The sequence below is a fragment of the Antechinus flavipes genome, chromosome 4 (assembly GCF_016432865.1).
Source record: "Antechinus flavipes isolate AdamAnt ecotype Samford, QLD, Australia chromosome 4, AdamAnt_v2, whole genome shotgun sequence".
NCBI lineage: Eukaryota > Metazoa > Chordata > Mammalia > Dasyuromorphia > Dasyuridae > Antechinus > Antechinus flavipes.
The window spans coordinates 129,270,417-129,293,922 of record NC_067401.1 but is presented as its reverse complement, the minus strand read 5'-3'; the positions used below and the strand labels follow the sequence as shown (position 1 = coordinate 129,293,922).

The following is a 23,506-nucleotide window of genomic DNA, read 5'->3' as shown; positions in this document are numbered from 1 at the left end:
AAACCTTTGGGGGGAAAAAGATTTATCCTCAGAGGACTGATTTCCTGGAAAGAGAGATGCTGACCAGGATTTTAAACAAGGTTATGATGGTTTAGTAGACAGAAGTGAGACAGGGCTTCATACTTTGGGAGAATAGTAAAATTAAAACATCTTTGATTACAGGGATGGAGATGAAGACAAAGAAGAGATAGTAATGGGGTTGGAGATGTGCGGAAAATCAAGGAAGATAGGTTTCAGGGTATATTAATGACGCCTCTAACCTTCATAATAACTCCACAGCAGGCTCAACTACTTCCATCCACTCCCAGCCAGTAGATGCCAGAGCCCTCCTCCAGCTTCCCAAAGATGGGTCCCACCAGCTCCAGCTCTATGACCTCTCCAACTGGGGAATGATCCCCAAACTTCCCCCACCGGGGTGCTCCCCTTCTGCACAGAGGCAACTTCGGCGACAGGTGAGAGGAGAACTTCATCTCCCTTTGTCAAGTAGGAAAATGAAAAGATTTTAGTAGGAGGGTGTGAGCATTTGAATCCTGGATTCTTTATAGGGACTGGTCTAGAATGATGAACTAACTGAGTAGAGAGGGATCTTTTGCAACCATCTAGTCCAATTCCCTCATTTAACAGATAAAGAAACAGTTTGTGCAAAGAGAAGTGGCTTGTACGAAGTACATTAGGCAGAATGTGAATCCAGACTTCCCTGACTTCACAGGTTCCATATGTATCTCTTTAAAAGTTATGATTGTTAGCTTCAGCAAGTCACCAAATTCTCAGAGGCCTTAGTTTCCTTATCTGGAAAATGAAGAAACTCGATTAAATGGCCTATTACCCAAAAAAAATCATTTGACAATGCTTGTGCATGCGCGTACCCATAGAAGTGTCCAGTAATCTGCATTTGTGTACAAGAATGAACACATTGGGAGAGAAAAGAGCTTCATTTAGGCACTTTAACCAAGGGCCTCAGAGAAGACAGGGAGTTTGTTGTATTGAAAAGAACATTGAGTTTGGAGTCAGAGAATCCCACTTGTTTACTGGTTGTGAGACTTTGGGCAAAAAAAGTTAATTTTCCCCCGGCCCTCAATTTTCTCAGCAGGAAGATGAGGGATTAAACTAGATGATCCCTGAGGCTCTTTCTGTCTGATTCTTGTGTTCTTATACTATGATCATTCTATGACCTGAATTCAAATCCAAGTACTTGTGTGACTTCATGGAGGTCATTACCCCCTCCTCTTTTCCCAGTTTCTTTCTCTCTAAAGTGAGGGGTAAGAGAGCTATTACAGAAATGAACTATATGGTTTCTCGGGTTCCTTCCAACTCTAGAACTAGAATCCTATAATAATCATGATAATATCTGAGTTTTAATATCAGATCATTCTTACTCCTCCTGCCGATATAATAACTTACATTTAATTAGTACTTTTAAGTTTTATAAAGCATTTTACCTATATCATCTCATTTGATCCTTAAAACAACCTAAAAACCCTGGTACTATAACCAGGGTTACAAAGCTAGCGAGCATCTGAGATAGGATTTATTTGAGGCTCCATCCAACTCTTCATTGACCATTGTACCACCTAGAGAAGGAAGAGGAACAAGCTTTGAAACCTCTGAAAATGGCTTCATTCAATTCCAGGTCTAGAGCTCTAGAGCACCAAACTAGATCTAATGTTTGTAGGTGGCAAAGGATCCAGAAGATGCTAAAGCAAATTAGGTCCCCAGCTGGGGTATTGACCCTTACTGTGATTGCTGCCATGGCTCTCCATGATTAGGAAGTAAATCAAATCCAAGAATGGTTCTCTCTTTTAAATCCCTTCCCAAGGAGGGAAGCAAAGACCTTGTTCCTGCTTTCTTCCTCTTCTCAGATTAGTTTCATAGGCTCATCCCATTTTCTTCCCTCATACCCTCCCCTTCTTCCCCACACCAGGCAGCAATAAGGACTGACTCTGTGGACATGCAGTTTGTGGGCAGCAGAGAGGATGTTGTCGCTGAGGTGAGTGTGTCCCCTACCATGGCTCCCCAGGACACTCCCAGCTGGGGCCGTTCCAGCATCAGAGTTCAGCAACGTCCTCGGAACCAGTGCAGGAAATCCAAGCACACGCCACCAGCCCCCTGCCTGATGCCAGGGGCACCTCTCCAGGACAGGTGCCAGCCAGGCCACGAGGCATCGGAGACCATCAGCTGCCTGGAGCTGTATGCCCAACCAAGCTGGGGCTCGAGCCCTGGGCCCCAACATTCTCCGACTCAAAAGGGGGGAGAACATCTGAGGGACCTGAAGAAATGTTACAGTGCAGAGACCCAGGGCTGCCCTCGCCGGCCTACACTGTGGCCCGATGAACAGAGGAGACACTCCATTGCGGTCAGCTCTCTGGACAGCTGTTCCCAGACCTGCCCAGGCCCTGGTGCCCTGAGCTTTGGGGGCCAAGAACTGAACAGGCCAGGAATAGGGTCTAAAAGCTGGCCCAAGAAAAAACTGAGCCCTCCTTGCATCTCCATAGAACCACCTGACAGCCAGGGTCCCCGGCCCTTGCCCAACCCAGGAGTCTGCCTCCGGCGCAGGTCTCCATCCACTGACTCCAAGGACCCTTTGGCCCCTGACAGCATGGCCATCTCCTCGCCCCCCCCAAAGAAAGACTTGCTGATGCTTTCTAGTTTCTCTTCTGATCAGTTAGATCTGGAACCCTGAATCACCTTTCCCTTCCTCACCAGGCTCCATCAGGTGCCAAACCTCTCCTTCTGGGCTATATCCTTGAAAAAAGTTCGGTGTAAACCAAGGAAGATATCACTTCTATCATCCTAACAGGCATTGGGTAAACAAAGAAATAGAACTTCCAAAGACAGTTTAAATGCAGCAGTTTGGGGTCATGAATGATGGTGGCTGAGGGGCACCAGACAGAGTAAAGGGCCGGGCCAGGAAGTTCTTCCAGGTGCCCAGGAGCTATTGGGAGAAAGCAATACGTCTGTGCAGAATCTCTATGTATATTCTATTTTATTAAATTAATTGAATCTAGTATTTGCGGGATGTACGACATTTTGTGACTTAAGAGATTTTTGTTTTCCTCTTATTTTATGTGTCTCCTAATATTTCCGAGAAGGCATCTATCTCTTGGCTATTTTAACTTAGAATAACCAGACTACTTATAGTCCCTCTTCTTACAAAGCACAAGCTGTGACCGTGAGTGCATTAAGTCCCCAACTGTGTCCCACCTTCAGCAGAGAGAGAGACAGAGACAGAGACAGAAAGAGAGAGAGGAGAGAGAGAGAGAGAGGAGAGAGAGAGAGAGAGAGAGAGAGAGAGAGAGAGAGAGAGAGAGAGAGAGGAGAGAGGGGAGAGAGACAGGAGAAACAGAAACAGAAAAGAAATGGAGAAAAAGTTTTGGAATAACTTATTTTCTCTTTAACAATGTCATTGTTTTTGGAAGGAAAAAAGTCATTTGGACAAAGAAGTCGTTTTACAAATACAATGGAAACCTTTTATATATACATATATATATATACACATATATAATAAAAATGACTTTCCAAAATAAAAGTTAATCACAATTCAGAATAAAAGTAGGGGGGAAAACCAGAACTGTTCAAGTCAGATAGGGATAATACCCAGAAGAACAGATGTAGTTACCCTAAGGTGTTTGGAGAGCATGAGTGTGAGTGTGTGAGTATGGGTGAGTGTATGTGTGAGTGTAGTTGCGATGCACTACCAAACTCATCAATGACGGAAGAAAAAACCATCCCAAATTGAAAGAAGTTTTAGGAGAGGCTGGTGAGGGAGGAGCAATTTGAATTGAAGATTGATGGTTGTCTCTTAGTTACTAGCTTTTGCCTTGAATGTCTTTCATTTTAGTCTCTTGTTTCTTCTGACAGCCATCAGTGATCCATTGAATGTTAGAAATTGATGTTAACAAAAGAGTTTTGCTGATGATTACGGTTTCTTCAGCTTTCTCAAGTTTATGGGGTTGGGCAGAACCCTTGGGTGTAGGGTAGTGAGGAAGAGATATGATATGGATCCGAGGAGTAAGGACTTGAACTGTTTTTCATTTTCCCAGAATAGATATTTTAACTTGTCTTTGATGGTACGTTTCTTGTAGGAGTGGGTGGTTTATGGTGGGATCTGTGTAATCTATCACCTAAGATGCTGTTTCCCTAAAGCCTGGGGAAGCATTATTGACTGTTTCTGCAGTAAAGGACTGTGGGGATTCTTTCTGCATGGGGCAAACCTTCTATCTAATCACTTGGCTTCCAGCTTTGACAATAATATCATTAGAGCTGGCACCATCAGTGACTGCTCCATCACCACTTTGCATTGGACAGGATAAAGGGAAACAATGGGATTAGGGTTGATTAAAGCGGAGCTGCATCCTTTCTCGGCAGCAATGGGGGGTGCAGGCTGCAGTGTGGGCCTGGGGTGAGCATAGAGTAGACCATCTGGTAAAATTTGGGAGGCAGGGGGGCACTGGGAGAGGGCTAGCAAGGCCCCCTGAGAGGGTGATGAATGAGCAATATCTAGGTGTTTACATGGTCTGGTGCTGCCTGCCAAAGGGAACCACTTTCTCTACAGCCGTTAAGAAGGGGCAAGTGAGAAAGATGGGAGGGAAAGCCAAGGGGAGGGAGACAGTCATGGGAAGAGAGTATCACGGAAAAGAGGGGGAGATAGGGGACAGGGAAGAGCTATCTTCCTGGTGCTATAATATGCAATATTCGTGTCTGAAATCTGGTGCAAGGAGGCAGTGTCATCTGATCCACACGGAGCTCAGGTCTGCTTCTCATCCTTCCAGACACCTGCTCCCTAATACAGTCATCCCCTAATTCCTCTTGTATTCCTCCCACTAATCTATTATTTTTTATCCCTTCTCTAACTCCTATCTGGACCCCATCCTTCCTGTTCTCTTGGCCACCCCCTTCCTCATCCCAATGACATGTATGTTTCCTCCCCCAGGGTTGAGGTTTCTGTACTCCGGGGCTAGGGAAACTGTAGGTCCGGTTTTTGTCAGCCCAAGGGTAGACCTGACCTGATAGGGTAAGAGATGGGATGGGGGCACTCAGGGCCTGGCCACTTTGTAAAATTGTGTATTTTCTAAGCTGTGGCAAGCTTTTCTAGTCACTCTTTTGAAGAAAAACAGTGCTAATCCTTAAAGCAAAAACCTGGTTTGTATAATTCTGGGGTGTGCAATAATGTTGGGCTTGTTTTCTTGGGGTGTCTGGGGAGGGATGGGTTTATAGGATCTCTTTTTTTTTCATTTTTTTCATTTTTTTTAAAAAAAAAGCAAAACTAATACAGAGCCCCTGGGGTTCCATCACCTGGTTCTGTTGATAGAATTTTTATATTTTTGTAGAATTCTCTTAGCTGTTTGTCTGTATCCTTTCCCTGGAAGGATATGGGAGGGGGAAGGGAGCAGGGGTTGGAGATTTTTCTCCCCTGTGGGTTAGGAGGGGCTCTACTTTAGATCAGAGAAGGCCCTTCACTATGGCCAGAGAACTGGACCTAAAGTCAGCCCACTCCTCTCCCTTTTATCACCTCCTTTAATGTCCTGTCCCCAGTCTTCCCTTGGATTCCCTTTGACTTACTCCTCTAGCCTATCCTTAGCACACCAGCACTTTACAACTGTGGAATTTCTTACTTTTATCTTTTTGGGGGTGCCAGAGTCCCTCTTCAGTGGACCCTGGGAGGGGGGAGACAGAAAAAGGGAAGAGTCATGGGTTCCATGAAATTCAAAGACCCTTCTCCTACCCTCTTCTCCCTTGTAGTGGTCAAAATAGCTTTTATGGTTTATGCCATGAGATGGATTTGTTTGGGGGCTAAGAAGCTGAAAATATATTTCAAGTGGGGGGGGGGGGAAGGCTCTCCCTCCCCTCTGGCTCCAGCCAGGGGCTGTTCAGCTGGAAGGCTGTAGTGAGACAGAATTCTCTGGAATTCTCTGTTTTTTTTTGTTGTTGTTGTTATTACACCTCAAGCCCGGAGGGGGCAGAGCAGAAAAGAGATACAGTATTATGGAAATTGTGGGGTCAGAGTGAATTTAAAACAACTACAACAACATCACAAATAAGTGTGAAACCTGTACAAATGTTGGAAACCCAGTGCTATTCTCGAAAGGGTTTTGAATTGAAAATCACGATGATTCTGAATATTAACAATAATAGTAATAATAATAATAATAACGATGATGATAAATAATCTTGTCTGGATGATTATTTGCTTCGTCGGTCCTGGGTCTGGGCGGAGGGGAGTGGTGAGACTGCCTGGTGATGTCTGTAGCATTCTTAAATTTTGCAAAAGTCTTTTTTTATAAGCATTATCTCATTTGATTTACACAAAAACCTTGTGAATAGGTGGCTGTTGCCCCCATTTTATAGACAAGATAAGAGTCTCAGAAATGTGAAGTTAGCTTGTCCACGATCATAGAATTAATAACTGTCAGAGGTTGGGTTGAGAACCCAACTCTACTTACTCTCAGTACAGCATCCTTTCTCTTGCTCAATTCTGTCTCTGTGGGAGGCTGGGTAGGGGATAGGGGTGAGATGGGGAGTGGGAGATGCAAGTAGAATGGGCTTTCTCAGAGTGATTAGGCACTAGCACAGGAGGCTTGGAGGATGGATTGCTTTTAAATAAGTTTGAAGACTGGGTGGCCTCCTCTGAGCTGGGCAAGATCACCCGTCTTCCTATACACAACAGAAAGTAATACAGTATCTAAAGGAGAAACCAGATACAGTGTCCTAATATACCCATCATTCCCCACCGGGGAGTAAGCCCTCAAGGAAAGAAGGGGAGGCAGCCAGAGGGACTCGGGTATGGAATGGAATGAGGGACACATTTGAATACTGCTCTTTATAAATGCACATATTTTTGCATGCTAGAAAATTCCATTCTCTGTGGCCTAAAGGCATTTATTTTAAGATGTCCAAGTATATGTGTTACAATAAAAGCTCCAAGTTTTCAGTGTCCAGTCACACACAGGAGGCACAACTTTCAAACATTTTCCAGGTTACACAAATATCTCATCCTGACTCTGAATATATTTATGGGGGCCATCTTCTCCATCCTTTCATACCCTTTCCCACCTCCACCAAAGTAGTCTTAACTTATCTATATGGATAGATTTCAAAATGCCCCTAAAATTACAATAATAAAATGTTGTGATCACTATATTTTAATATAACTAATTTCCTTGGTAATCCTATGTATTTTATTTTCTGCATTTAAAAATATTACTGTGTTTTTAGCTAGGTGGCACAGTGGATAGAGCATCAACCCTGAAGTCAGGAGGACCTGAGTTCAAATTTGGCCTCAAACACTTATCACTTCCTGGCTGTGTGACCCTGGGCAAGTCACTTAACCCCAATTGCCTCAGGAAAAAAAAATTGTTGTGAGGAGTTCACACAGACTTCATTCACCACACTACCAAAGGAGTACCTGATATACAAAAAAGTTAAGAACCCCTGCTCTAGAGGAGGGGGAACTAAAGAAAATATGCTAGCATCAGCACTTAGCAAAAATCTTCCCACCCTGAGAATTTAGGGGAGGAGTCCACAGATGATACATTTAAAAAAAAAAAAAACTTGACTTTCATATCCATAGGTCAACCCACCTATCAAGATTGAGAGGAGGAGTGGGATACCTTGCACACAGATACTCAGGTCATTCATTTCCCTCAAGAAATTTTCTTTTAATTTGGGGCAGTGTTTGAGTTAACTTAAGTAGAAATGCTGAAACAGGAGGGGATTCACCATAATTCTCCATCTCCCCTGTTCCCCATTCCAAATCTACTAGGGATAATCTTGGACTCGTTTTTCTTTCTGAATACTGCATCTAATAGTGAAATCCCCTTTAGGATGATAGGAGTTTCACTTGTTTTTTCTGACTTGCACAGCACCTACCCATCCGCTACTCCCAGAAGAAATAATGATACAAGAGCATGGGGACTGAATGTTTTATGGAGGAAAGGGCTTTAAAGCCCCTCAGGAAAGATACCTTCATGCTTCAAGGACTTCTCTGTCACACATAAAAAAAATCAATTTTGTTTCCCTGGATGGAAGCCAGTTTGGAGTTGATGGAGGGGCTTAGTCAGAACTGAGAGACACAAGGTCTTAACAATGAGGCCCTAAACTCCAAACTGGAGTGGGGTGCCTTAAAGTTGTTCACGGAGGCATGGAAGGAGCCTCCAACTTCATGCCCTAATACCCAGAGTGAGAATGTATGGAAAATTGTTCCTTCTAGAATGTAAGCTCCTTGGGGGTAGGAACTGACTATGTAATAAAGGGTAGAAATTCAGGTCTGGTAACTTCTGTAATATCCAATTAATGGGGAATAAGGGGAGGGACTTGTGCTTCTGGACAGGAAATAAAATCCTGTCTTTAGTGGTTTCAAAGGTGTGTCTACTAATCTAGGCACCCATTCTTTCAAGAATGTAAAATAAATCTTTCCTGCATTCGAAGAAAAGACACAAAAAAAAATGTGTGGAAAGAAAAAAAGGGAAGACAGTGCTACATTGTTAAAGCTTTTAATGGTAAGTTTAAAAAAAAATCCCAAGATATCTTTGAAAATAGCCTGCTAGAAGGAACTGCAAACCTCTACACACAATAATTCTAGAAACACATGAAAATAAATGATACCTCTCCCTCATATAGCTGAGCTCCATTAAAAATACAGGATTTGTACTTGCAGGTACAGATACACACAAACACAGACACACACAGACACACACACACGAGCACACTGCTTTGGGTATTACTATGTCATTATGGAATAGTTAGGGGAGAAAAGAGAATCAAGGCAAAGAAGAAATTAAGCAGGGTAAAGGGTGTCTAGGCTTCAGGAAAACCTGACTCTAGAAACTGCCTCTTCCCCAACCCCACTTGCCTCCTCAGCCTTTCCCTTCCTCCTCCCCTTCTCTCTTCGCCCCAATACCTGTGTCCCCATCTCCCTCCCCTGTTTTGTAGACATCTCTTAGTACATATTCATAACTGACCTTTAATCCCAGCTCCTTTCTCCTTATTTATCTGGTACTCTTACCCTCTGCTCTTGTTCAGCTATTCAGAACCATGTCCAAATCTTCATGACCCCATGGACCCTGCCAGTGGGGTTTTCTTGGCAAAGATACAAGAGTGCTTTGCTATTTCCCTCAGGGTCACAAAACTAGTAAGTGTGTGAGATCAGATTTGAAATCAGGTCTTCCTGACTCCAGACAAAGCAGTCTCTGAAACGAGTCACCTTGCTGCCTTTATCTAACCCTCTTGCTCAAATCCCAGGACTCATTTCTCTTCCAAAACAACCTCACTTTCCAGGGCTACTATACTCTCCCCTTCTGCCTGGGAATTCCCACTCCTACTTAAGAGTCCTATTCCCTCCCCTCATCTATGGTAGAAGCAATAACCATAAAGGTTTCCTGCCATCTGGGGCAGTCTAGAGCTTTGTTGTTTCTGTTGTTCTATTTTGCTTTTCCAAATAGGCAAAGAAACTGGATTGGCTCTGGCAGGTGTGGACCCAGTAGGGGAGTTTGAAGAGTCAGTCATCTAAAGCTAGCTAAAGGACATCACTAACCCCAGGTTTTGTGAATGTCCCACAGTCAAACAAGTTAGGGCATCTTGCCCTTTGGCCCAAGATGTGTTTCTATGTAGAGATAAAAGAGTGGGGAGAGTTGGGTCTGCAAATATCTTACAGTCACTGTCTTGGTTGGATTTCCTTTCCAGACAGAGGTAAGCAATCCCAACTGTTAATAGTCATTTCATTCCAATCTTGAATAAGAAAATCCAACCAGACTTAACTTCCAACAGTCTGGGAAGAAGGAAGGACTGAGTTAAATGGCATCACAATGCATAGTGGCTAAAGTATAGGAAGGACATTGAAAATGAGGGGGACAGAGAGACAGGATGGTCATATGTGTGACAAGAGCCATTCAGATGGCCTATGGGAAGTCCTTGCAGTAGAAAAGAGAGAAAACCCCATTAATGGGGAAGGAGAGAACAGACATTTATTAAACACATACTATGTGCTAGGCATTGTGTTATCATTTGAGGCTCACAACAACCTTGGGGGGAGGGGGTACCTGCTATTATAATCCCATTTTAAAGTTGAGGAAACTGAAGCAGACTAAGATTAAGTGATTTATACAGATTCACACAAAAGTGTCTGATGGAGCGTTGGAAAGATGGAGATCACTGGATTTGAACTCAGGATTTTCTGACTTCAGGTGGAGCATTCTATCTACCTACTGATTACTCCAATGACAGAAAAAATAAATATAGCATCAGGGCAAGCATTCTCTGTTTTTTGTTAGCAATCAGAGAAGCTGGATGGCACAAACAAGGAATATTAAAGTAAAATTGCCTAGCACACTCATCATCTAAAGAGAACTCTTGTTTTGAAGGACAGTTATATGATGGTAGGATAACTAATGGATTTGGCAACATCACAAATGATCAAGATGATGCTGGTGAGGGTGGGACTAGCAAACTGCAGGTAGGAAGTGACAGATCAGAGTTGGGAATAGATCCAGGGGTTTTGCTGGAAAATGTTCTAAATGCTACTGAAATCAGGAGAAGGAGGAAGAGGAGAAGGAAGAAAAGGAGGGGAAGGGGGAGAAGAAAAAAGAAGAGGAGAGGGGGTAGAAAGAGGAGGAGGACCTAATCAGATTGAGTGCTTTGTGGGAATGGACATTATGAACTTTGCATTTATGGGCAACCTTACCATGGGCAGGGCCAAATGAAAAACCCTTGATGTTGCTCAAGATATTCTGTATAGTTAATACCAAAGAATAACAAGGCTCCTGGGAGATAAAAGATATTTCCTCTTTATTGATGGAGATGATGGAGACTGTAATATAGGCTGCAATATTTTGCTATAACAATTCCCCAGTGCGGAATGCTACCCGGAGGATGGTACCTGGTGGTGATAAAGTTGCAAAAATAAAAGAGAGGATCCTTGAAACCATTTTTAAATTGTTAAAGAAAACAACAGAAGGGAAGCCAGAAGGAAGCAGAGACAAGTGGGACAGCTTTGAAATTTTATATTGAATTGATCATATACTTCAAAGGAAAATCATGCTTCATCTAATAGTCATAGTGTGGGGGATGTAAAAAGACCCTTACCCAAAATGATTACTCAGAGATTACTCAGAGTAGGAAGCAGAAAGATTGTTTATTGAAGTCTCATGGGAATGAGCAGTCCTACCACGAGATAAGGGAAAGAAAACTAGTAAAGATAAAGAAGTAAAGATACACAGCTTTTATACAAGAGATTTCATTACAAGTAAGAGAGCATTGAGAAGGGGAGGGAGGTATCTAATTGGTTCTTGCTATCTGGAGAGATTGGAATGGAAGGTTTCAGTTTCCCAAAAATCACCTGATTTCTAGAAAACAGAAAATCAGGCCTTCAGGCTTTAGATAATCAAGCAGACAATGTTTAAATTAATAGTCTAAATATCAATAAATGCCAAATACTGATAAATGTCATTAGCTCAGGTTAAGTAAATATGTTTATAGCTGGCCAAGACTCAAATAAATATGGGCCTGCACATAATGTACTTATGCAGGTCATGGAGAACAGAAATAATGAAAATAAAATACAGAAAAAGAATTCACACATTCCTGTAAGCTCTTCACCTTATCTCTCTGTTCCACACAACAGTTTTATGTATATATCTTTTTTCTGGTTCTATTATTTATATGGAAGTTTTCATCTTGTGTTTTAGTTCAACCTTTTAAAAATGTAAATTAATTAACTAAGAAAATTCAGTCTGAACATTAAGTTCTTCAAGAGAGAATGGATCAGAAAAGCCCAGATAATTATGGACATGAGCTAGGACTACCTATTGATATATGTTTCTTCACAATTTAAAAAAGGAAGCCCAGAAGCTTACTGTACCCTTCAGGTTTTGAAGAACTCAGAATCCCCATCTGGGTTTCTGAATAGCTACCTCATATATCAAGTTACTTTTGAATCTTCTTTCAAGCAGGTCCTGGAATGGGTTACAACTTTGGAAGACCTAAAGCAGACTCTTCTCCTGAATGCTTATTCAATCAATGAACAAAACATTCATTAAGCACTTACTGTATGCTAGACATTGCTAACCATGGGGAGGGGTGGGGGGGAAGGAGGGGTAAAAAAACAAGCAAAGAAAAAAAAAGCAGGCCCTAAACTCAAGGAGCTTCCACTCTAACTGGGGAGACTATATATGAATAACTAGGCACAGACAAGGATATATACAGAAAGTAACTGAGGGAAGTCTGAAAAGAGTAGGGGCACTAGGAAATATTTCAGGCAGAAGACAGGTTTTAATATGAATCTTGAAAGAAGGATGGGAAATTAAAAGTGAGGTGAGAGGTCAGGGCATTACCAGCAGGAGTAAAGGCTGGTGCAAAAGCATGGAGATGTATTTGAGGAACTGCAAGTAGGCTAGGGTAGCCAGATGGTAATGTGTATGCAGGAAGGTTAAAATATGTGATACTAGAAAGGTAGTTAGGGATTGGGTTATGAAAACTTTTTTTAAACTTTTTATTTTTAAAAAACATGCAAAGATAGTTTTCAACATTCACCCTTGCAAAACCTTGTGTTCCAAATTTTTCTCCCTCCCTTCTCCCCACCCCTTCCCTTAGACAGCATGTAATCCAATATGTGTTAAACATGTGCAATTGTTTTATATATATTTCTACAAATATCACGCTGCACAAGAAAAATCAGAACCAAAAAAATGAGAAAGAAAACAAAAAGCAAGCAAACAACAACAAAAAAGATGTGATCCATATTCAGTCTCTACAGTCCTCTCTCTTTCCATCACAAGGCTATTTTGGCTTGAATCACTTCATTGTTGAAAAGAGCCATGCGAAGATGACCCAGTGGATAGATCACTGGTCCTGAAGTCAGGAGGACCTGGGTTCAAATCTGTTCTCAGCCACTTAACACTTTCTGGCTGTGTGACTCTGGGCAAGTCACTTAACCTCAATTGCCTCAGCAAAAACAAGACAAAACAAAACAAAAAGAAAAAAAGACAGAAAAGAGCCACATGGGGGCAGCTAGATGGCATAATGGATAGAACACCAGCCCTGAAGTCAGGAGGACCTGAGTTCAAATCTAGCCTCTCAGATACTTAATACTTCCTAGCTGTGTGACCCTGGGGAAGTCACGTAACCCCAATTGCCTCAGCAAAAACAAGACAAACAAAACAAAAAAAGAGCCCCGTCCATCATCATATAACTGTGTACAGTGGTCTCTTGGTTCTCCTCACTTCACTTAGCATCAGTTCATGTAAGTCTCTCCAGGCCTCTCTGAAATCAACCTCCTGATTGTTTCTATAGAACAATAATATTCCATTACACTATGAAAACTTTTTAAAGCCACACAAAAGATCTTATATTTGATCCTGGAGGTAATAGGGAGCCACTGCAATTCATTGAGCAGGGGGTAACATGGAGAGACTCATGTTTATTGGAGAGAGGAGAGACTGAAGATTGCCTTAAGGAAACTATTGTAGTAATCCAGAAAATGGGAAATTAGGGCTTATGTTAAGGCTATATCTATGTGATTAGAGAATGGGACACATACCAAAAATCTTGTGAAGGTGGAAAAAAACAAAATTTGGCAACAGATGGGATTTGTGAAATGAGTGAGTGAAAAATGGATAATATCAATGCTTTGAACTTAGGTGACTGAAAGGATGATAGTACTCTCAACAGTAACAGGGAAACTTGGAAGAAGAGTGAGCTTGGAGAGAAAGATAGTTTTGTTTCCGACATGCCATGTTTAAATGTATATTGAAGAGATATGCAAGAGCTAATTAATTGGAGATGCCTAGAACCCCACACACGGGTAGCCAGGTGGCCAAGTGGAGAGTGCCAATGATGGGAATTCTGGACCAATTTGTGCGTTGGACCAGCTTATGTTTAGAAATTGCTTTAAAAAACAAAACAAAAAATAAACCCACCATTCTGTATTCTATTGTCAAACATGTTGGTTTTCCCAGACTATCCCTCTAGCCCTTAAGCTTGTCCAGAGTTCCTATCATCTGAAGTTAGGAAGACTCATCAGAATTGGCCTCAAATTTGACCTCAGACACATGTGGGATCCCAACAGTGTCAAACAAATCCCTGTTTGCCTCACTTTCCCCATCTGTAAAATGAACTGGAGAAAGAAATGGCAAACCACTTAAGTATCTTTGCCAAGAAAACCCCAAATGGAGTCATGAAGAGTCAAACACAATCAAAACTGCTTGAACAACAATAACAAAAAGGACCCTATGAGGCCATTGTTTTTGGAGATCAGTGTTCATAATGAGCAAACTGAGTGATCTTTGGCAGGCAATAGGAGCACCAGATGAAAGAATTACTAGACTTCTGGAATTGCAAGTTCCCAAAGCAGCCAGTTTTGAAATAGTTACCTATCTGGTGCTGAGCTTTAGTTGGTATGAAAAGGATGACTCATGGCCATTCTCTCATCCTTTGTCCAGAGTGTTCTATTATCAGTGGAGTGATGCAAGATTGGTCCCTTAACAAGGTGGGTAGGATGCAGGAGGCCCCTATCGTTAAATGGAAATGTACATTTAAGATCTAGTCAAGATATGTCACTGCCATGCCAGTCAAGACTCCCATTGTGGAAGCTACCATCAAAACTGTCATAGGACATATCCTTCTTCCTTATGGGTCCTCTTGAACTATTGCCTTTGATCAGGGCAATCACAAAATAAAAAAATTAATTAGCAATCTCAGCTTCATCGGCATATCCATGTGTGGAAAGGTGAAGAACTTACAGATTAAGCACTATTGGTCAGAGACTGTTAACTGAAGTAGATCAGGCCTATAGGCCCCAGTCACATGATTTTTAGATGAGACCTGGACTGCATTCCATTGTCCAAAGAAGGAATTAAGTGGCCAAGCTGTAGATCACCTTTTTCACTGCATTCCACTGACCAAATAGGGAGATAAAGGTTTATGTAACCAATCACAGCCTGTAAAGGGGGGGATTTTGGGGACTCTTTGTCTGAAATGTATAAAAGTTGTAAGCATCTTCAAGTGAATGACTCTCCTCCTGTGGGTATCTTTGCTGTCCTTTCGGGCCCACAGGCCAGCATAATCCGCTTCTCGAGATTCTAATAAATTCTTTCTGTACATCATTCGGAGTGACTCCTGAGTAGTCAGTTTGGGTAGGTGCAATTGCCCCAAACATCCAGAACATCTGGAATGAACAGAAAATGCCAAAAAACCATCAAAGCAAACCCCTTAGTTTATTTCTTGAGGGTTCCCTACTGCGGGATATTGTCTTTTGTGCCTAGTTAGAATGAGGATCCATTAAAGCTCTCCATCCTCAAAGCAGACCTAAAGTTGGGATCCTATCATCATATCTGCTTGATTTTTCATCTCTTATACTACTGTTGGGAAGGGAGAAGGCTCTCCATTCCAGCAGTTTCATAATTCTATGCTTCAGGAAGATTTACTTAATAAGGGTAGATTGTTTTTTTTAAGTACTGGTTGACATCCCCCAGGCCCTTCCTTATTCCATCTCCTACAATTCATATAAATTTCAAAGTTCCTATACCTTCAGAGGACTTCCTTGAGAAACAACTCAGATTCTTTTCAATGGTCAGGTTTCCTTTTCACTGGAGAATTCAGATGTTTTCTTTCCAAAAAGGACTTGGAGGAACCATGAGGTAGAATTGCTGAAAGGTAGCTTATTTTCTATTGACTTAAGGAACTAAAACTACCTCTGCATAGCCATGTGGATTGTTAATGTATCTAGAAAAAAAGACAGAAGACTTATTGGCGATTCTGAGCCCCAGGATGAGGGTGAGAATAAGAAGCTGTTTAAAATAAGAAGATAATCCTTCAGCAGAGACCTCTAAAGGAACAAAGATTTGCTACCATTCCCTTGGTAAAGTACTAAGGGAGGTAGAGCTTCCAGTTGGTGAGAACTTTGAATCCCAACTCAGATCCTAGGACATGCAATCTAGGATCTTAGATTGTACGTAAGACATTTTGTTAGTTCTCAGCTACCTTACAAATGACTCTGATTCTCTGATACATGATGAGAATTGATGGTCAGACCATCTCTAGACAGAGATGAGGGCAGCTGTCTCTGAATCAGTATGATGTCCTTGCTGAATATTTCTTTGTATGCTATAGCTAAGTAAATCTCTTCTTGTTAACTGTTTAATGGCCCTATGAGTATCTCATTTTTGCTTCAGACTCAAACCTGAACTCCCAGACTGGACTGAATCACCATTATTTTCTATCAACACTTTTCCTAGACTTCTACAGAATTAAAAAAGGAAAGATAAGAGGGTCTTAAAGACTATTATTATCATTAAATCAGAGATTTAGCAATGTAATTGGGGATACCTGAAATTCAGCTTGCTCACTTTACAGAGGCAGAAACAGTGATCTTGGTTCCCTTTCTATGAGACTAAAGAAAGGGATGTAGTAAGTTCATGAGGCACGAGGTGGCAGTATAAGGCGTCATCCCCACCATTGCACCCCACCACCACATCCCTTACCCCATGCCGGGTCCACACCTGGGGTACTTGCTTTTCATGTAAACAAACTCTCGGGCCCTTAAATGTAACCTTAAATGCCTTTATTTCAGGAGTACCCAGTGACAAATAGGAATCAGGAACATGAAGGATCACCCCCTCAAAAGTGGATGCTGAGTGACCCAGATCACTGACCTGGAGAGAGATGCTGTATTGTACAGGCAGGGAGGGAGAGGTTTGGAGAAGGGCTGGATGCTCATTCCAGCTAGGACTGAAAGGCACTCTCCTGCAGTGGGGTACCTCCGAGAAGTAAATTAAAGGGCTTGCTTTGATGTCTTCTTGGCATTTCCTGTTCATTCCAGATGTTCTGGATATGCTGATGAAGCTGAGGTTGCTAATTAATTTGTTTTATTTTGTAAACTCGGAGTTCGGGGCTGAGGAGTCTTGCGTGTAGCTGAATACAAAATAAGGTGTAAATGAAGATTTGGAGCTAAGGTCTCTAATAGTCCTTCTTTTGATTATGCAAAAGGAGTAGTCAAAGTTTGATAAGGAAGGACCTCCGCGTGGGCCCTAGGGATGGATTTCTGTTTGGTATCTAATCTATGCATGCATATGTATTAAAGTTGGGAGGAGGGAAGAGGGAAAGGGAGAGGAGCAGAGTAAGAATGGAGAAACAAGCAATTAGACAAACAAAGTATGTGTGTTTAGAGGGGGTGGAGGGCAGTGTCAGGGAAGGATCGGTGAGTTCTAGGCTACAGAAACTGCACCCTGTCCTTGGGAACACAGGAGAGAAAGCCGTCCAACTCAATTTGGAAATCAAACAAAGAATCTGATTAGATTTTTAAAAAAATCTTTAATTCTTTTAATCAAGTGTGTCACACTATTTCCCCTGTTAGCTGTCCCAGTCTCCCCATTATGGTTTCTTTCTCTCTTACTCCCACTCTCTCTATCTCTGTGTCTCTCTGTGTCACTGTCTCTGTCATTTGTTTCCCACTTTTTCTATCTCTTCTGTATTCCCTAATCTTTTCTTCTGTACTTCCTAATTGCCTTTCCCCTTCCTGGTCTTCTCTCATCCTTTCTTCTCTTTCTCTGCTCCACTTCTCCTTTTAGCTCCCCCATCTCTCTCTCTCTCTTCCACTTCTTCCTTCTTTCTAGCTATCTCAGCTCTCCCTACCTCCTCCTTTTTTTACTTCTTGAGAAATCTCATAGTACAGTGAAAGAATAGTAGTTTTAGAGATAGGGATCTCAAGTTCAAATCTTATCTCTTTCTAAATTTAATCATATCTAACTATTCTATATCTCCTAGTGCCTTTCTCCTCCCAAAACTATTCCTTGTTTTTATTCTATGATCTCCATACCCTTTAGTTTTCTAGTTCTTCATCCCTGCTAAGACTACAAACTCTCTGCTTCCCAATTTTGACCTCCTTATTGAACCAATTCAATTCTAAATTGTCTTCTAAACTGGAATTCCTTATTCCCTTGTCTTATCACCACTGCCAAACTCCAATCTTGAATGACATCAGCATCAGCCTCTTCTGCTCCTACTCACTGCTGAACAATCATGATAAAAGTCACCTACCAAACTAACTGGATCCACTACAAGTTTATGGTATCTAATCTTGATTAGGTCTTCAAGGCCCAGTTGCTGCAAGGTAACCTTTTACTTATCCCTAAATGATTCTTAATCCTACTCTCCAAGATCTCTGTTCTTAATCTTTTCTCTTCAAGCTTCTCACTAGACCCAGTTCTTTCAAGGATCTTGAGCTCCTTGCTCATTCTTTACAGAGAAAAGGGAAACCATTTGGCATCCTTCTTCTCCCCTCATTTCATAACCCTGACTCCACATCTCATAACCACTTGATATCATCTCCAACTATTTCTTCGTTGGCTATAATCTGTGATGAAAAGGTAATCCTTCTCTCCCAAGACATTTTTTCGAAAATCTACCACAAATGCTCTCTCTTCTCTCTTTCTTAATGGAAAAAGCTTCCTCTAAAGTTAGCAATGAGATAGTTTGTCCTTAAAATACATTTTTGTTAAAAGCTTTTAAAATGTCACCTATATTTCTCAATATATCCTTCTCCTTCCCTGTTCCCGAGAGCCCTATATTGGTAGCAAAGAATAAAAAAAGAAGGGTAAAAACAATATATATTCATACAAAATCAACATATCAGAGAAGTGGCTCTAAACAATATACTATAAGCAGTATTTTATCCCCATAGTCTACATTTCTTCAAAGAATAGGGGGAGGAGGCTTCTCATATCTCTTGGTTATCACAGTTTACAGCATTTAGTCTTAACTATTTATCACTGTTTAAAACAATGAAAATATTCTATATGTATATATGTGTGTATTCCCACTATATTTTTTCCTACTTCTGCTAATATCACTTTGTAATGGTTCCCATGATTCTCTGAATTTATTGTATTTGTTGTTTCTTACAACATGATAACATGAATGAATTAATTTTTAAAAAAAGCACTGTGCCAGGCCTAGAGTCAGGAAGTCTCATTTTTCTGAATTCAAGTCCTTCCAGACACTTACTGTGTGACCCTAGGCAAATTACTTAATCTTGTTTACCTCAGTTTCCTCATTTATAAAATAAACTGGAGAAGAAAATGGCAAGCCACTCCAATATCTGCCAAAGAAAACCCTGGCTGAAAAAAGGATTGAGCAACATCAAGCACTTATTATGTGCCAAGCTCTATACTAAATGTTAAGAATTTAAACACAACAGTGAAAAACAAGGAACTTCTATTTTAATAAAAGAAAACAACACATATCTGGGGAATGTTGACATGGGAAGAGTATTCTGGTATGAAAAGATATAGGGTTGGATAGTCAGTCTTGATCTCTGCAGTCTCTGACACTACTATTCCATTCTTGAAACTGTCTTCTCTCTAGGTTTGGGGGACACTATTCCTTATGATTCTCCTCCCTATCTAAATACTTCTCAGTTTCCTTTGCTGTATCTTCATCTAGGTCACACCAGGAATATCCCCCAGGGTTCTGTTCTGGGTCCTCGTCTCTTCTGTCTCTATATTATTTTAGTTGGTGATCTCATGAGCTTCCATGAATTCAATGATTATCTCTATGGTGATGATTCACAAATCTACTTATCCTGCACCAATTTCTTTGCTTATCTACTCTGATTCTATATTAGACCTTAAACTTTAACATGTCCAAAACTGAAAGATACCTGCATTCTCCCAGTCCTACAGGCTTGCAATCAAGGTGTCATCCTTCACTTCTATCTCTCACCTCTCATAACCCAACTGTTGCCAAAGCCTGCCAATTTTATCTTTTCAGTCTCTCTTGAATATACCCCCTTCTCTTTTCTGATACTTGCTACCATCCTGGTACAGGTTCACATCTCCTCATGTCTGGGCAATTGCAAGAGTCTTTTTAGTGGATCTACCTGTCACAAGTCTCTTTTCACTTCAATCTGTCCTCCATTAAGATGCCAAAATGATTTTCCTAAAGCACAAGTACTGAATATATCACCTTCCTTCTCAGTAAACTCCACTGACTCTTTAACACTTCCAGAATCAAATATAAAACCTTTTTTGTCATTCAAAGTCCTAATCTCACCATCTTTCCAATTTTCTTACAACATTTTATTCAGGCATGTACTATTCTTCTTGACCCTATTGGGGTTTTCTTGGCAAAGTGGAGTGGTTTGCCATTTTTTCTCTAGTTCATTTTACAACTGAGACAGATAGGGTTAAGTGAGTTGCTCAGGGTAACACAGCTAGTAAGGGTCTGAGGTTAGATTTGAATTCCAGAAAATGTCTTCTTAATTCCCACTTTCCACACTATGACTCTCACACACCCCCATAACTTTAGTCTTTGATTAATGATACTGGACATCTTTCTGTTTCTCCCATAAGATACTCCATCTCTTGGGAATTTGGGGCCATTTTCACTGGATGTTACCATGTCTGAAATGCTTTCCCTCCTCAACCTCCACCTCTTTGCTTCCTTGGTTTCCTTCAAGTTCCAGCTAAAATCCCAACTGTACAGGAAGCCCATGTGAACCCTCTTAATTCTAGTATTTTCCCTTTGTTAATTATTTTCTACATATCCTGTACATGGTTTGTTTGCATGTTATCTCTGCCATTATATTGTGAACTCTTCAAAGGCAGGGGCTTTTTCTTTTCTTTGCATCCCCAGAACTTAGTGCAATGACTGGTGGAGAGTAGACACTTAATACATGTTTATTGGCTGACTGACAAACCTATCAGGGAGTACATTGACACACCCTTTCCAGGAGCAAAGGTAGTATTGATTGAATAAAACTGGATAGGAGAATGGGGTGTGGCCCTTGTACACAAGGTTGGCAAGGCATCTGGTAAGAAAATGGCAGGGTTAAAGGAAGTTAAATAAAGCATGGTGGGGCCTGCCTGAAACTGTGGGCCAGGTGAGTCATTCACCCATTAGCAGGGGTGTGCTGGAGCCAACTCCAACCAGACCTCTTGAGCCAATTGTTGAATTCAGTGTGAGCATTTATAATTTTGAAATTGGCAATGCTACCAATCGGGACTTGATTTATTGTTTTGTTTATTGTATAGATATAGAAAAGAAATGGAAAATTTGTTAATAATGCAGGTTAAATTAAAAGTGCATCATACAGCCAGTTCTTTTACCAACAGCCCCCCTGCTGATTAGTTTATGGAATGTAATATTCCATTATAGTCATGTCAATTTGCTTAGTCATTCCTTTATCTGTAGGGACTTGACTTATGCATAAGGACTAAACCTACTGATGAAAGGAACTTTCCATGAAAAAACTTCTCCATCAATTTTGATTGTCATCTTTTGGGATAGTGCTTCTTACACTCAAGATCACTGTCCTTGCCCACGGTTTACATGGCCAGGATGTGTCAGAGGCAGGACTCAATCATGACTTTATGACTTCAAGATCAGTTCTCTGTCATGTTATACTGACTCTTTTCTAGTTCTCTGCTACTGGAGAAAGTACTACCTTAAATGTTTTAGTGTTTATGTGACCTTTCTTTTTGACACTGATCTCCTTGGAGTATATATATATATAGCCTAGCAATGTAGTCCTTGGGTCAAAGAGAATGGATATTTTAATCACTTTCTTAGTTTAATTCCAAGTTACTTTCAAAAACCAATTCACAGATTTACCAACAGTATGTTAGTTGCTTGTCTTTCCACAATTCCTCCAACATTGACTACTCCCATCTTTTATCATCTCTGCCAATTGTCTGAATGTGAAATGAAACCAACACTATCTTTTTTTTTAAATAACTTTTTATTGATAGAACCCATGCCAGGGTAATTTTTTACGGCATTATCCCTTTCACTCACTTATGTTCTGATTTTTCCCCTCCCTCCCTCCACCCCCTCCCCTAGATAGCAAGCAATCCTTTACATGTTAAATAGGTTACAGTATATCCTAGATACAGTATATGTGTGCAGAACCGAACAGTTTTCTTGTTGCACAGGGAGAATTGGATTCAGAAGGTATAAATAACCCGGGAAGAAAAACAAAAATGCAAGCAGTTTATATTCATTTCCCAGTGTTCTTTCTTTGGGTGTAGCTGCTTCTGTCCATCCTTGATCAATTGAAACTGAATTAGCTCTCTTTATCGAAGAGATCCACTTCCATCAGAATACATCCTCAAACAGTATCGTTGTTGAGGTATATAATGATCTCCTAAACCAAAGCTATCTTAATGACTAAATCTAATGACCTCTTCTTGGTCCTCATCCTTCTTAACCTTTCTGCAGCATTTGACATTTAGTATTACCCCTCTCTGCCTGAATAGTCTCTTCTCAGTGTTTTCATAATTGATCTCTCCTACTTGTCTGAGTGTCTTTTGCTGATTCATCATTCATGTCACATCCACTAATTATGGGTTTACACCAGCTCTCTTGTCTCCTTCTTCCTTCTCTTTTCTCCACATCCTCTCTCACTTGGTAACTTCATCAGCTCTTCTGGGATCAATGACCATCTCAGGGTAGATGACTCACAGATCTGTAGATCCAACCCTCATCTCTCTCCTGAGCCCCTCATCACAAACTGCTTTTGGGACATCTCTAACAGGTTTTTCCAAAAGCATCTCAATTGCAACATATCCATAATAAAATTTACCTTTCCTCTCAAACCCCTTCTTCTTCAGAATTTCCCTGTGATTGTCTATGGTCCCACTGTCCTTTCATGAGTCCTGACTCATAACTTTAGTGCCATTCTCAACTCCTTATTCTCTTTATATCATTCTCTATATCTAATCAGTTATTAAATCTTGCCGTTTTTCTCTTCATGACTTCTCTTCATTCACACAACCACCAATGTAGTTCAAGCCCTTAGCTTTTCTCACCTGAATTGTTGCAATAGTTTTCAACTTGGTCTCCCTCCTTCAAGCCTCTTCCCACTCCAATCTATTCTCTATACAGCCAAGAAAGAGAATTTTCTAAAGCTCGGGTTTGACTAAGTGATTTCCTCATTCTATAATGTCTAAGGGGCGACTAGGTGGCGCCATAATGCACAGAATATCAAACTTGAAGTTAGACCTATCTTCATGAGTTCAAATCTGACCTCAGTCATTTACTAGCTGTGTTACTTTGGGCAAGTCACTTAACCTTGTCTACCTTAGTTTCCTTATCTATAAAATGAGCTAGAGAAGAAGATGGCAAACTACTGTAGTATTTTTGTCATAAGAAATCCAAATGGCATCATGAAGAGTCAGACACGATTGAACAACAACAATTACTTCTAATACCAAAGATAAATTCCTGTTTGGCATTTAACATTATATTTTCCATTTCCTTGTTTCTGGATTGACTCTTTCCTATTCCTGAAATTCTATCCTTTCTAACTTTTATTTCTTGGAATCCATGGTTTCCTTCATATTTCAAAAAAAAGCTTCATTTCCTACATGAAGCCTTTCTTGATGCCCTAACTGCTAATGTACTCCCTCCCCAAACTACCTTCTATGTATTTGGTCTATATTATAAAGGAAAATTTGGTATATATTACATGGATACATTTTATCTCCTCTTAGAATGTAAGTGCCTTGAGGACAGGAACTAC

At 40.9% G+C, this 23,506-nt stretch overlaps 1 protein-coding gene across 13 annotated transcripts in view; it reads left to right on the top strand.

The window, feature by feature from the left end:
- The window catches only part of CACNA1G (calcium voltage-gated channel subunit alpha1 G), an 86,854-nt gene extending 83,847 nt beyond the window's left edge, over positions 1-3,007 (top strand). For 11 of the 13 annotated variants that reach the window (XM_051994305.1, XM_051994303.1, XM_051994299.1 and 8 more), the window contains 2 exons: positions 280-452; positions 1,922-3,007. In XM_051994305.1, the coding sequence (XP_051850265.1) occupies positions 280-452; positions 1,922-2,680 (932 nt within the window). In that variant the 3' untranslated portion in view covers positions 2,681-3,007. The remainder of the gene's footprint in view (positions 1-279; positions 453-1,921) is intronic. The other 2 variants (XM_051994307.1, XM_051994306.1) reach the window with 1 other exon arrangement.
- The last annotated feature ends 20,499 nt before the right edge of the window (positions 3,008-23,506 follow it).